The sequence below is a fragment of the Pelophylax lessonae genome (assembly GCF_965119305.1).
Source record: "Pelophylax lessonae genome assembly, chromosome: 3".
Classification (NCBI taxonomy): domain Eukaryota; kingdom Metazoa; phylum Chordata; class Amphibia; order Anura; family Ranidae; genus Pelophylax; species Pelophylax lessonae.
Window position 1 is genome coordinate 170,090,612 of NC_138770.1, and position 13,801 is coordinate 170,104,412.

Sequence of the window (13,801 nt, forward strand, 5' to 3'; positions counted from 1 at the left end):
TGCCGAGGGCGCATGTCCAGGAGTGATGTCATAGTGGCCCCAGCCACTCATACAGTGGGGGCCTGTGAACCTGGAAGGACAACCTTCTGCGCTGAAGGGCTCCATGTACAGGTAAGTCTGTCATATTGTGCTAGTTAGTGGTGCATACTAGTACTAATTTAAGTCATATTAGTATGACTTAAACCTGCAGGGGAGCCCACTGTTTTTTACTTTTCTGGGGGTTTACTACTGCTTTATCATCGTACAAACTTCTGGTCAGTTGTGAAACTAGAAGCATTCTGTTACCTATAGTAACAGACTGATCTAAGGCACATGCTATCTATGCTTATTGGTTATTTTCATCCATAGACTTTGTATCAGTAAAACATATTGTACAGTAGTGAGCCAAACCTATTTTTCTCAGTGAAGGTACCTGCTATAAAACCCAAATAAAATATTTATTCTAATATTTTTTATATTTTCTAGAACCAGATTTGCTTCCACCTCCAGAGAACGTTTTTATAAATTCCACCAACCTGATCCATATCTTGTACTGGGAACCATTGCCAAAGTCCTGGGGGAATGTGACATACTCTGTCCAGTCACAAGGGTATGTCTGACTAGTATTTTATGTTGAAATAATACAGCTAATTTCTTTACATTTTATAATGATTAATATATCCTTAAGAAATATGGCTATATATACACCTGTCTTCTCTTCCACGTCAAAGAATTGTTTTAGCATTGTTCAGAATAAAGCTTCAAGCTTGAAAATGACTTAGTGCTTACATGTTTTTTTTTTTTAATATTAAAAGCTCTTAAGCTACCTCTTTGCAATGTATATGTTGTTAAGATGAAAGGCTTATTGCAAGTCAAAGTCCCATCATGCCATTTTCCTATGTCTTTTGCCTTTGATGTTGTTGTATCTATCCTTCCTGTCCCTTTGCATAAACTGCATAGCTCCCAAATGCCCCTTATTTTAAGGGACAGTCTCTGATTTAGAACAAAGTCCCTTTTTCCTTCTCATTTATCCCTAATTTGGGTCTGATCTATATAGTTGTATATAAAATGCACTTCAAAAAGTGTTTCCCACTGCTAAAACTTTCATCCAATTTCTGCATTTGTCAATTTCAAAAGCCAGTTTAAAGCAATAGTAGTGGTAAAAAAAGCCCTTATATAATTCCCCTTTAAAACAGAATGGCAGGGGGTGTGTCCTATGCCTACATAGTTTTGCTAATAGGTGTGCCTGGTTCCAATCTCAAAAAATTGGAAGGTATGAAACTGCTATGTGACTCATAGAGATACTGGCCTATTGGTCTGTGAGATACCATCATGATGTTTCTGCTGCTAAACTCCTGGGAATAATGCCATTATCTCAACAGGAGAAACACTAGAGAAGCAGACCCAATATCAGATATATTTGTAGAGCCATCCCCAAAAGGGCTGTTGGATTTTAGCACAGAGCAATGCAGAGGCAGCCAGGCACAGAGCAAGCAGTTCTCTCGCTCTGGCTCAAAAAACAAACTAGGTGATATCTTTTTCAGGTTTATTGCTGTAGAACTTGAACAGAAGGAGAATAATGGGGACTGGGATACTCCAAATCGGTTGCATGCAAATTTAAGCTGATGACATTTCTCTCTATAGCAGTAGCACAGTCACTAGATTCACGGCTAATGACTATGAACAATAACGTGTAGCACAATTGTAATGGACTGGAACTGGCGAAACTCTTGCAGCTGATGTCCACAAAACAGTTTGGGCAATCTTGGCTAGCTGGAACAGTCACACATCTACAGCAAACTATCACTTCTGGGACTCTTTGTTTCTCTTTACATTGACTAAAGTTCCTAGTGACATTGGCAGTATGTTTAAAGTTATTGTCCTGCTGCAGAATAAATTTGGGGCCAATCACATGCCTCCCTGATGATATAGCATGATAGATATGTATCCTGACCCCTGCACTCTATGCTTCACACTCTCCTGACCCATGGCAGCATAGCCTTAGGTTGTATTTAACCCTACCCTTTTTACCCCACACCCTGTAACTGCAATTTGGTAATGCCCACATTTTGCCATGGTGCTTTGTATACCACACCCTTCCTCTTCTCATGGTGCTTGAGGTTAGTTTGTCTTTATAATTTCAACGCCTGCCTCTTGTTCCAAAAGTCTCTGACCAATTCTTTCAGGGCATGGTAAAAACAGGGGCATGATTCATGGGTGTGGCTTCAAATGAGGGTGTGTTCTTGTGGATGTAGTTCAAAGTGGGCATGGTCTGTAGGGTGTCCCCAGAGTTTATCTTAATCATCTGGTAAACTTACTGTATGACATGCCCATGTAAAAATGATACTTAAAAAAATATTGCAGTGACAGTTTCTTCCCCACTGGCCTTTTTTTCTAAACAAAGAAGCTGGGGGATCCAGGGTGATTTCATTGACCACATATGGTCATGACCATATGTGGTCAATTGCATCACCTAGTATCCCTTGCTGATTTGTTGACATTTATCAGTTGGCCAGGGAGTTGTCATTTGTGGTAGGAATGTGATAGGAGAGGCACATGTCCTCATGTCTGTGGGTTGTAGGGGCATTGTTCATTGTGACTGGTGGTGGATCTTCATCGCTAGACAAAGTGAATGACATTAACTTTACATTGGGTCTAATTTTTATTTGTTTATTTAATGTCTGTATGTTAATTTACTTTTACTTTTTTTTTTTTTTTGAGAAACACTCGGGACTAGCAACACTTAACTTATTCATATAGGAGGTAGTTGGATATCTAGGGGCCCCTTGGCAAGGTACCTCTCAATGTTGAGGGCATGTGGCTTGCTCTGGTTCAAGAGGGAAATGCTGCATGCTCACTGCTCTTCCCTTTCCTGGCTCCCTGGATTTTGAGGCAGACCCCACGCTGTACTTTTTTTTTTTTTTTTTTTTGCATGGGTTCCCTCTCAAAATCCACAACAGTTCATTATCCAGGCATGCAGCAAAAGAAAGAAAAAAATATATAAAAAAATTGGCTTGGGATTCCTCATGGATTGCTTTCACATGCAGCGGGAGCGGGTTCTACTTCTACTGCCACCTTCTTGTGCACTCCCATCCCACCAGGGAACCTTGGACTGCAGCTGGTGGTTCTGATGGGTGACCATAGAGCCGGGAATGGTGACCAATAGGGACGGCAATAGCCCAGATCTTCTCTGTGGTTTAAGAAACTGGAAGAGACAAGTATTTTGACACTTCCGGGTTTACGGAACGTAAACAAACCATTACTGGTTTCTGTTTATTAATGGCCCTACTGCTCAGCGTTCTCCCATGTACTGTACGTGAGAAGCATCAGAAAAAGGCCTAGTCTTCAAGTAGTTAAGGTGGGAGCGAATTTGAAAAGTCTGGCCATTTAGTTTGCCTATTCAGTGAACTTCTAACGGGTAAAGTTCAGGTCAAACTCAAAGCTCATCTCTTAGTCCTCACCTGATATTCTGACTCAAGAAGAGGGGCTTAATGACGACTGAAATCTAAGAACGTCTTTCTTCTTCATAAAGCCATAGCTTAAAAAAATATATATATTTTTTATTTATTTGATATTATCTGGACATATTAATCCATTTTGGCTTTGCTTCATTATGGATTTCTTGTTCTTGTTTTCCCAGAGAGTATGAGCGAGTTTATAAAAATCATACCTGGAATGATATTTATCAATGCCAATCTATCTCTGAGCACCAATGCAATGTTACTTATGATGTGGCTGCTAATGTCTTGTATGCGTTTCGGGTTCGATCAGAGCAGGAAGTCCAGGGAACATCTGTCTGGGCTGAAATGGAGAAACTGTTCAACAGAATGACATGTGAGTATTGGTTCTACCAGTTATAATTTTTGTCTTAGTTCCTTTTCCTTTTTCCAGTTTTGTATAGAGTCTCGTTAATGAACAGATATTACCGGTGACAATCCAATACTGGATTGAATGAAATATTATTTGACTCTTATCACTTCTGTCTGCCTATATCCAGGAATCTATGGGTAACATAGGATTCTAAAGTTGGGTTATCCTTTGACTAGCCACAATTAACTATGTAATCCATTGTAAAACACACTAACACAAACACTGATCCGGTTATATTGCAGAATCAATGGTAGAGGTTTATAGAGGAGGATAAATCTGCCATAAACTGTTTTAAATGAAAAAATACCACAAGGTTCCCTAAAAATTATATAAACAATTACTACACATGTAATTTTGTTTTGTAATGTTGGCTAAAATTGCCTTTTCATTTACTGCAAGCTGTAATGCTGAAAACTCATTCAGGATCCTTCCTGGAGTAAACGTTTGGAAGATTACCCGTTTTGCTACCTCAATGTGCAGGTTACAGCAGAAAACAGAAATGCTTCTCGCTGGCCAGCTCAGTTACCCCCTTGGCTACTTTCACATTGGTTTGCAGCAAAACTGCGTGTAAATGCGACCATGCGTTTATGGAGCGTTTCTTTGAGCCCTTTTGCAGCAATTGTGGTGCATTTTTCAAAGGACATGTGACTAATAAACTGTATCAAAAACATTTTTGATGCAGTTCCAATTTATTTCAACGGGGAGGAGCATTTTTGGTGCGTTTTTTTTTTTTTTTTTAAACTCATCAAACATGCTCAAAAAAATTCGTCAAGGAGGATTTTTTACACCACAACGTATGCGCACCTCCCCAGTGTGAACATATATATAGAATTTAAAGGGAAGCATTTTTCTTGAGCTTTTTAGGTGTTTTTTTTTTTTTTTTAAAGCATAAGCACTTCAAAAACTCCTCAGTGTAAAAAGCAGCCTTAGACGGTTTGAATTTCGGCCGGTTCAAACAGGAACGGGCCAAGATTCAAACTGTGTATTGGCAGGCTGATTGTACCAAGTTAATCGATTGTTCAACTTGGGTACAACCAGCCTGCTGGATTCTTCTCTTGGTGGGGATGGCTCCCCCCCATCAGGAAAACACAATACAGTATCTTGGCAGGAGGTATTCCCTTGTCTGCACCGCCTGTGTTGATGGAGGAATTATACAATTTTTCTTTTTCCCAGGAAGTTTGCACTGTCTATAGCCTGCCTTAGGTTGGCTGCATTCTCTTTAGCCATAAGCTCGTGTTTGCTTCAATGACTGTAAACTTATAGTCAGGACTCTGCTGCGTGATAAAGAGCTACAAACATTTACGTGTTGGATTGTCTAGTGAGTTGAATTACCTGCTTTCATTTTATAATCTCCCAGAAACTCCAATAAGCTGTGTCCCTGCTTCCCTCCTGTTCCATGTATCTGCCTTAAAGAGGAAGTAAACCCTCGGCAAAAAAAATTAGAAAAATAAAAACCTGTAAAGACAAAGGCATAATGAGCTAGTATGCATCACATACTAGCTCATTATGAAATGCTTACCTTAAAATGAAGCCTCCGCAGTGCCACCTGCTCAGCGACAGGATGGCCGTCATTTTCGGCTGTCCTGCTTCCTGGTTCGCGTCCTCCAGCCATCTGATTGTTTGGAGGCACGATTATATCACTCCTGCGCATGCGCATGGGAGCTGCCATTCACGGAAAAGGGCTCTGAAGGAACGGCACGGGTGGCCGTTCCTTCAGAGCGCATGCATCGATGATGTCATCGGCTGCGTTAAAATTAAATATCTCCTAAACGGTGCAAGTTTAGGAGATATTTACAGCACCTATAGGTAAGCCTTAATATAGGCTTACCTATAGGTAAATGTCAACAAAGTGGGTTTACAACCACTTTAAGCGATGGCTGACATTATCTCATGAGCTTCTCACACCTGGTTGGATCACAAGATGAAAGCATCTGAATGAAGGGTGCAGAGGTGTACCACCGGAGAAAAAAAAAATAATATATATATATATATACACACACACACATACAATAAATGCACAGTATATCTCAATACATGGCCACTTGCATTTGATTTATTTTATTTAGCAGCATGAAACATCAGCTAATTATTTATATTTAAGGGGTTTCTATGCAACCTATAATTGTACCTCATAAAGCAACACCCTGTTCTGTACTAACTAGTTCTTGCAGGTAATTGAGGTTAATTAAAACAGAGCACAGTATTATTTGTGTGGTTCTGCCCGAACGTGTTCATCCATACTGATGACAACATTGTAATAGTTATGTGAAATCAATAAAATCTTATTCGGAATCAAAATGTATGTGTCACAAGAAGCAATGTTATATCTTTTATTGGCTAACAGAACAAAAACATGTAATTTCAACCAATGCTTTTTTCTAGTGTTAGATAGAATGGGAAAGGGTTACAATAGGGCTTTATTCATGCTTGTATCTTAGTTTGGGACATCTAATCATTTGTACTAGGGATTAAGGGAACATGAAACACAACATTTTATGATTGCCACTGCAAAAGGAGTGCAGAGAGTATCAGGGGCTGACTGGCAACTTTTGGCCCAGTTGCAAAGTACAACCTAGAGGCCCATAGTGCAGCAACTTGGCCCCCCTCTCACTCTCCCTCTTCTCTGCCTCTTTTCAACCCCCACCCCATGCTGAAGCTATTATGTTCTGACAGTGGGAGGTTTCCCCGCTGGCAGCTATAGTCGAGAGTGCTTGCATTTAAAAAACAAAACAAAAGGCTGGTAGTACTAAAGTCGATCTGTCAATAGACTTAGATACAACCAGTTTGCCCATAGATAGATTGAAATGTGTCCCATCACCTGCTGAACTGGCCGCATTTAAATCCGTCTCTGCCTGGCTTTATAAATAAATGAAATGAAAGAGAAAATGAGGGACGGAGGGAGAGAGAAATAAAGAGAAAAAGAGGGATGGAGGGAGAGAGAAAGAGAGAGAAAAACAGGGGTGGAGGGAAAGAGAAAGAGAGTAAGAGAAAGAGTGATGGAAAAAGAAAGAATGAAAGAAAGAAAGAAAGAACAAAAGAAAGTGGGATGGAGGGAGAGAGAAAGATAGAACAAGGGATGGAGGGAGGGAGAAAGAGAGTAATAGAGAAAAGGAATGGAGAGAGAGAGAGCAAGAGAGTAATAGAAAAAATGGATAGAGAAAGAAAGAAAGAAAGGAAGAAAGAAAGAAAGAAAGAAAGAAAGAAAGAAAGAAAGAAGAAGAAAGAAAGAAAGAAAGAAAGAAAGAAAGAAAGAAAGAAAGAAAGAAAGAGGGATTTAGTGAGAGGCGGAGGGAGAGAAAAAGAGGGATAGATAGATGGATGGAGAGAGAAAGAGAGAGAGAAAGAGAAAATAAAGAGGGACGAAGGGAGAGAAAAAGAAAGAGGGATGGAGGGCGAGAGAGAGAAAGAAAAAGGGATGGAGAGAGATAGAAAGAGAGAGAGAGATGAAGGTAGAGAAAAAGAGGAATGGATGGAAGAGAAAGAGAAAGAAATTAAGAAAGAAATAAAGCGATGGATGGAGGGAGAAAAAAGAAAGAGGGATGGAGGGGGAGAGAAAGAGAGTAATAGAGAATGAGGGATGGAAAAAGAAAAGATGGAAGAAAAAACAAGGGATGAAGGGAGAGAAAAAGGAAGAGAGAAGGATGGAGGGAGAGATGGGGGAGGGAAAAAGAAAGAGGGTTCTATGCAGAGGGATGGGGGAGAGGGAAAGAAAGAGAGAGAGAGAGAGAGAGAGAGAGAGAGAGAGAGAGAGAGAGAGAGATGAATGGATAGAAAGAGAGGGATGGAGGGAGAAAAAATAAAGAGTGATGGAGGGAGAAAGAAAGAAAGAAAGAGGGATGGAGGGAGAGGGAGGGAAAAAAAGAGGAATGGAGGGAGAGAGAGAGAGAGAGAAAGAGGGTCTATGGCAAAGGGATGAGGGCAGAGAAAGAAAGAAAGAGGGTTGGATGGCGAGAGAGAGAGAAAAAGAAAGCAAGAGGGATGGAGGGAGAGAGAAAGAAAGAGGGATGGAGGGAGAGAGAAAGAAAGAGGGATGGAGTGAGAAAGAATGAAAAAGGATGGAAGGAGAGAGAATGAAAGAGGGATGGATGGGGAGGGACTGAGGGAGAGAGAAAGCAAGAGGAATGGAGGGAGGGAGAAAGAGGAGTAAAGAGAGAAAGAAAGGATGAAAAAAACAAAAGAAAGAGGGATAGAGGGAGGAAGAGAAAAAGAAAGAGGGATGGAGGGGGGGGGGGGAGAAAAAGAGGGTCTTAGGCAGAGGGATGAGGGGGGAGAGAAAGAAAGAGGGTTGGATAAAGAGAGAGAGAGAGAAAGAAAGAGGAATGGAGGGAGAGAGAAAGAAAGAAAGAAAGAAAGAAAGAAAGAAAGAAAGAAAGAAAGAAAGAAAGAAAGAAAGAAAGAAAGAAAGAAAGAAAGAAGAAAGAAAGAAAGAAAGAGGGATGGAGGGAGAGAGAAAGAAAGAGGGATGGAGGGAGAGAGAGAAAGAAAGAGGGATGGAGAGAGAAATAATGAAAGAGGGATGGAAGGAGAAAGAAAGAAAAAAGGGATGGAGAGAGAGGGAACGAAAGAGGGATGGATGGAGAGGGACTGAGGGAGAGAGAAAGAAAGAGGGATTGAGGGAGAGAGAAAGAAAGAGGAATGTAGGGTGAGAGAAAGAAAGAGGGATAGAGGGAGAGAGAAAGAAAGAGGGATGGAGGGAGAAATAATGAAAGAGGGATGGAAGGAGAAAGAAAGAAAAAAGGGATGGAGAGAGAGAGAATGAAAGAGGGATGGATGGATAGGGACTGAGGGAGAGAGAAAGAAAGAGGGATTGAGGGAGAGAGAAAGGATGAAAGGAAGAACAAAGGAAAGAGGGATGGAGGGAGAGAGAAAGTAAGAAGGAGGGATGGAGGGAGAGAAAAAGAAAGAGGGATGGAGGGAGAGAGAAAGAAAGAGAGGTACAGAGGGATAGAAAAAGAAAGGGTGATGGAGGGAGAAAGAAAGAAAGAGGGATGGAGGGAAAGAGAAAGAGAGTAATAGAGAAAGAGGGATGGAGAAAGAAGGAATTAAAAAATGAACAAAAGAAAAGGGGATGGAGGAAGAGAGAAAGAAAGAACAAAAGAAAGAGGGATGGAGGGAGAAAATAAGAAAAAGGGATAGAGGGAGAGAGAAAGAAAGAGGGATCGAGGGAGAGGGATGGTGGGAGACAGAGAAAAAAGAGGGATGGAGCGAGAGAAAAAGAACGAGGAAGGAGGGAGAGAAAAAGAGGGTTTTAGGCAGAGGGATGGGGGGGGGGAGAGAAAGAAAGAGCGATGGAGGGAGAGAGAAAGAAAGAGGGATGGCGGAAGAGGGATGGAGGGAGGAGAAATAAAGAGGGATGGAGAGAGAAACAGAGATGGATGGGGAGAGAGAGAGAGAGAAAGAAAGAGGGGTGGAGGCAGAGAGAAAGAAAGAGGGATGGAGAGAGAGGGAGAGAGAAAAAAAAGGGATGGAAGGAGAAAAAAAGAAAGAGGAATGGAAGAAGAGAGAAAGAAAGAGGTTTTAAAGCAGAAGGAAGGGGGGGGGGAGAGAGAAAGAAAGAGGGATGGAGGGAGAGGAATTGAGGGAGAGAGAAAGAAAGAGCGGTGGAGAAAAAGAGATGGATGGATAGAGTGAGAAAGGAAGAGGGATGGAGGGAGAGAGAAATAAAGAGGGATGGAGAAAGGGAGTAAAAAAAAAGGGATGAAGGGAGAGGGATGGAGGGAGAGAAAAAGAAAGAGGGATGGAGGAAGAGACAAAGAAAGAGGGATAGAGAGAGAGGGAGAGAAAGAAAGAGAGATGGAGTGAGAGGGAAAGAAAGAGGTATGGAGGGCAATGGAAAGAGAGAGGGATGGAGGGAGAGAGAAAGAAAGAGGGATGGAGGGGGAGAGAAAGAAAGAGGGATGGAGGGAGAGGGATGGAGGGAGAGAGAAAGAAAGAAAGAGGGATGGAGGGGGGGAGCAAGAAAAAGGGATGGAGGGAGAGAAAAAGAATGATTGATGGCGGGAGAGAGAAAACAAAGGGTTTAGGGCAGAGAGATGGGGGGGAGAGGAAGAAGGAGGGATGGAGGGAGAGAAAAAGAAAGAAGGATGGAGCAAGAGAGAAAGAAAAAGGGATGGAGAGAAAGAAAAAGGGATGGAGAGAAAGGGATGAGGGAGAGAAAAAGAAAGAGGGATCGAGGAAGAGAGAAAGGAAGATGGTTTTAGGCAGAGGGATGGGGGAGAGAGAAAGAAAGAGGGAAGGAGGGAGAGAGAAAGAAAGAGTGATGGAGGAGAGATAGGAAAGAGGGATAGAGAGATAAAGACTGAGAGGGATGGAGGGAGAGATAAGAAAGAGGGATAGAGAGAGAAAGAGAGACGGACGGAGAGAGAAAGAGAGAGAGAGAGAGAGAAAGAGAGAGAGAGAGAGAGAGAGAGAGAGAGAGAGAGAGAGAGAGAGAGAGAGAGAGAGAGAGAGAGAGAGAGAGAAAGAAGAAAGAAAGAAAGAAAGAAGAAAGAAAGAAAGAAAGAAAGAAAGAAAGAAAGAAAGAAAGAAAGAAAGATAAAGAAAGAAAGAAAGAAAGAAAGAAAGAAAGAAAGAAAAAAAAAGAAAGAGAGAAAAAGAAAGTGGGATAGAGAAAGAAATAGGGATGGAGAGAGAGAGAGAGAGAGAAAGAAAAGGGGATGGAGGGAGAAAGAAAGAGGAATGGAGAGAGAGGAAAAAAGAAGCATGAAGGGAGAGGGAAAGAAAGAGGGGTGGAGGGAGAGGGAAAGAGAGCAACAGAGAAAGAGGGATGGAGAAAAAAGAAAGACTGAAAGAAAGAATAAAAGAAAGGAATGAAGGGAGAGAGAAAGAAAAAGGGAGGGATGAGGGAGAGAAAAGGAAAGAGGGATGGAGGGAGAGAGAAAGACAGAGGGAGTTAGTGAGAGAGGTGGAGGGAGAGAGAAAGATGGATGGATGTATGAAGAGAGAAAGAGCGAGAGAAAGAGAAAAAAGAGGTATGGGAGATAGAGATAAAAAGAGGGGTGGAGGGCGAGAGAGAGAAAGAAAGAGGAATGGAGAGAGAGGGAAAGAAAAAGGGATGGAGCGAGAGAGAAAGAAAGAGGGATGGAGGGAGACAGAAAGAGAGTAATAGATAAAGAGGGATGGCGAAAGAAAGGATGAAAGAAAGAACAAAATAGAGAGGGATGGAGGGAGAGAAAAAAAATAGGGGTGGGTGGAGAGAGAGAGAGAGAGAGTGAGAGAGAGAGAGAGAGAGAGAGAGAGAGAGAGAGAGAGAGATGGATGAATGGATGGAGAGGGTAAGAAGGATGGAGGGAGAGAGAGAGAGAAAGAGGGATGGTTGGGGAGGGGTGGAGGGAGAGAGAAAGAAAGAGGAATGGAGGAAGAGGGGTGGAGGGAGACAGAAAGAAAGAGAGATGGAGAGAGAGAAAAATAAACTAAGAGGGATGGAGGGAGAGAGAAAGAGGGATGGAGAAAGAGAGAGAGAGAGAGAAAGAAAGAAAGAAAGAAAGAAAGAAAGAAAGAAAGAAAGAAAGAAAGAAAGAAAGATGGAGGGAGAAATAAATAAAGAAAGACGGATGGAGGGAGAGAAAAAGAAAGAAAGAGGCAGGGAGGAGGGAAGGCACTTCTAGCAGTTATTAAACCTGTTGGGGCATAACACACTTTCTCCTTCCTTGCCTCAATCAGTTTGCAATTGGAGAGAAGCTTCATGCCACAACATCACAGGAAGCCCGCTGGAAGTAATGGACAATGCACCCATTGACTGAGAAGCAATGGAAGGCAGTGCAGCCCGCCTCCTACTATCTCCTCAGCCAATAGCTAGCTGACTCTCAGCCAAGCCAGCTTCCTATGTGGGTGGGCCGGGACAAAACCTTTGCAGGCTCAGAATTTAGTGCCAACCAGGATGCAAAGCCTGCCTGCGGTGTGGACGTTATGACTTGTGCAAGACAGGAAGAGCTGTGGACTCGACCATGCTCGTGCGGTTATAGGGGAATCAGACCGGCCCGGGTGGAAATTGCCAATCTGCCCCCTGGCCCAGTCCGCCCCTGGGGAATATCTTTCATTGGGGACACTTTTTCTGGTGACAGCTGTCAAAGATAGAATTTACTCACAGCATTGCATTCTTACAACAAAAGGTTTACAAATAGCATCACTTTTCCAAATATTAGTTGTCATTTTAGCACTTGGTCCTTTACATATAGGTTCATAGTTAGTCTGGTTGAAAAAAGACGCAAGTCCATCTAGTTCAACCAATAAAAGGGAGAAAAAATTTTACAATCTTCTATACACAATCCTACACCCACAAAAAAATCCTTCCTGATCCCTCGAGAGGCAATCAGATATTCCCTGGATCAACATTACCTATAAATATAAGTATCCAGTTATATTATTTGTGATGTGATCTTTCGGCAATAAAAGCTTTGGGTGCCATTTGACGATCCATGGTGTGCTGGCGAATATGTGCATTGGTCATTTAAAGCTGAGCTACCAGGAATTTAACCACTTTCTAAAATGTTTTGGGTTACTATGGGTTAATACTAACAAGGTGCATGCCACCCCATAAACTTATCGCTTAAATTTACAATTTACATTTTAACTGAGTGCCGGGACTACAGCAATTGCTATACTTCTGACCCTCCAATGCTGGACTTTCTGGTCCCAGTTTTTACAGCTGCATAGTCTAATGCAATCCCTCTGCCCCTTTCTTCCTCTTGCCCAATTATGGAGCTCTTTGTATTATATGAAGCCATTCACAAAATACAAAGCCTTTTGTGAAAGGACAGGGAAGGGGAAGGGGTGGGCAAAGCGGTTGCTGTGTAAGAAAGCAGCATTTCTCCTGATAGAGCGCAGGGAGTATAGTAATAGCTGTACTTTCAGCGTTCAGTAAAACTGTTATATAATAAAATAGATAAGTCCAACAGGTGGCATGGACCTCATTGAACTTAACACATGTAGCTGAATTCCTGGAGTTCAGCTTTAAAAATATATGTGGGAAATTCCAAATATTCCTTAGACTGCATCTTTACTGTAATCCTGAGTTTTGCAGCTTGGTGGTCTGAACCTGAATTGCTGGTATAATAGAAAAATATAGATAAATTACAATCTGTTAGAAATTGTCTATTTTTGGGGATCCAGAATAGAATGCAGACACTATAGAGACCCTGAGGAAGCATATTTTGTTAGGGGAGTATAAAGGAATGATTTGCCTGTCTCCATCCATAACTCTTGAAATGTGAAATAATCACTTGGTTGATGGATTTGAACCTTTTGTGGAAACATTTTTGCGTTTTTGTACATATTTTTTGCATTTAGGTTAGGTATACATCTATTAATGATGTGAGCACTTTACAAGTATTTATATAGAGCAATATTCGGTTTTGATTTGCAATAGTATATTGGGCACCCATTTGCACATTTTGTACATATCATTTTTGCTTGTTGCACCTTATTGGGATCAGTGGCGCTGTATCCCTTTATTTATTTATCTGTTGTGGAAACATACCTTCTGTTTTTAAAGTGGACCTGAACTCAGAAAGTGAAACATCTAGAAATGTTAATTGTGTTTAACCACTTTACCACCGGAGGATTTTGCTGTCTTACGTCCAGGCCACTTTTTGCGATTCGGCGCTGTGCGAATTTAACTGACAATTGCGCGGTCGTGCGACGCCGTACCCAACCAAAATTTACGTCCTTTTTTTCCCACAAACAGAGCTTTCTTTTGGTGGTATTTGATAACCTGTGCGATTTTTACTTTTTGCGCTATAAACAAAAAAAGAGCGTTTATTTTGAAAAAATAACAATATTTTTCACATTTTTTTATATGAAATTCCCCCCAAAAAAGATGTAAAAAACAATTTTTTTTTACATTTTTGGCCAATTTGTTTTCTGCTACCCATGTTTGGTAAAAAAAAATCACAATAAGCGTATTTTGATTGGTTTGCGCAAAAGTTATTGCGTTTACTAACAAAGGGAAAGA

At 41.4% G+C, this 13,801-nt stretch overlaps 1 protein-coding gene across 1 annotated transcript in view; it reads left to right on the top strand.

The window, feature by feature from the left end:
• The window catches only part of IL20RB (interleukin 20 receptor subunit beta), an 80,254-nt gene that overhangs the window by 47,493 nt on the left and 18,960 nt on the right, over nt 1–13,801 (top strand). Inside the window, exons 2-3 of the mRNA XM_082252397.1 lie at nt 466–589; nt 3,620–3,813. Coding sequence (XP_082108523.1) covers nt 466–589; nt 3,620–3,813 — 318 coding nt within the window. The remainder of the gene's footprint in view (nt 1–465; nt 590–3,619; nt 3,814–13,801) is intronic.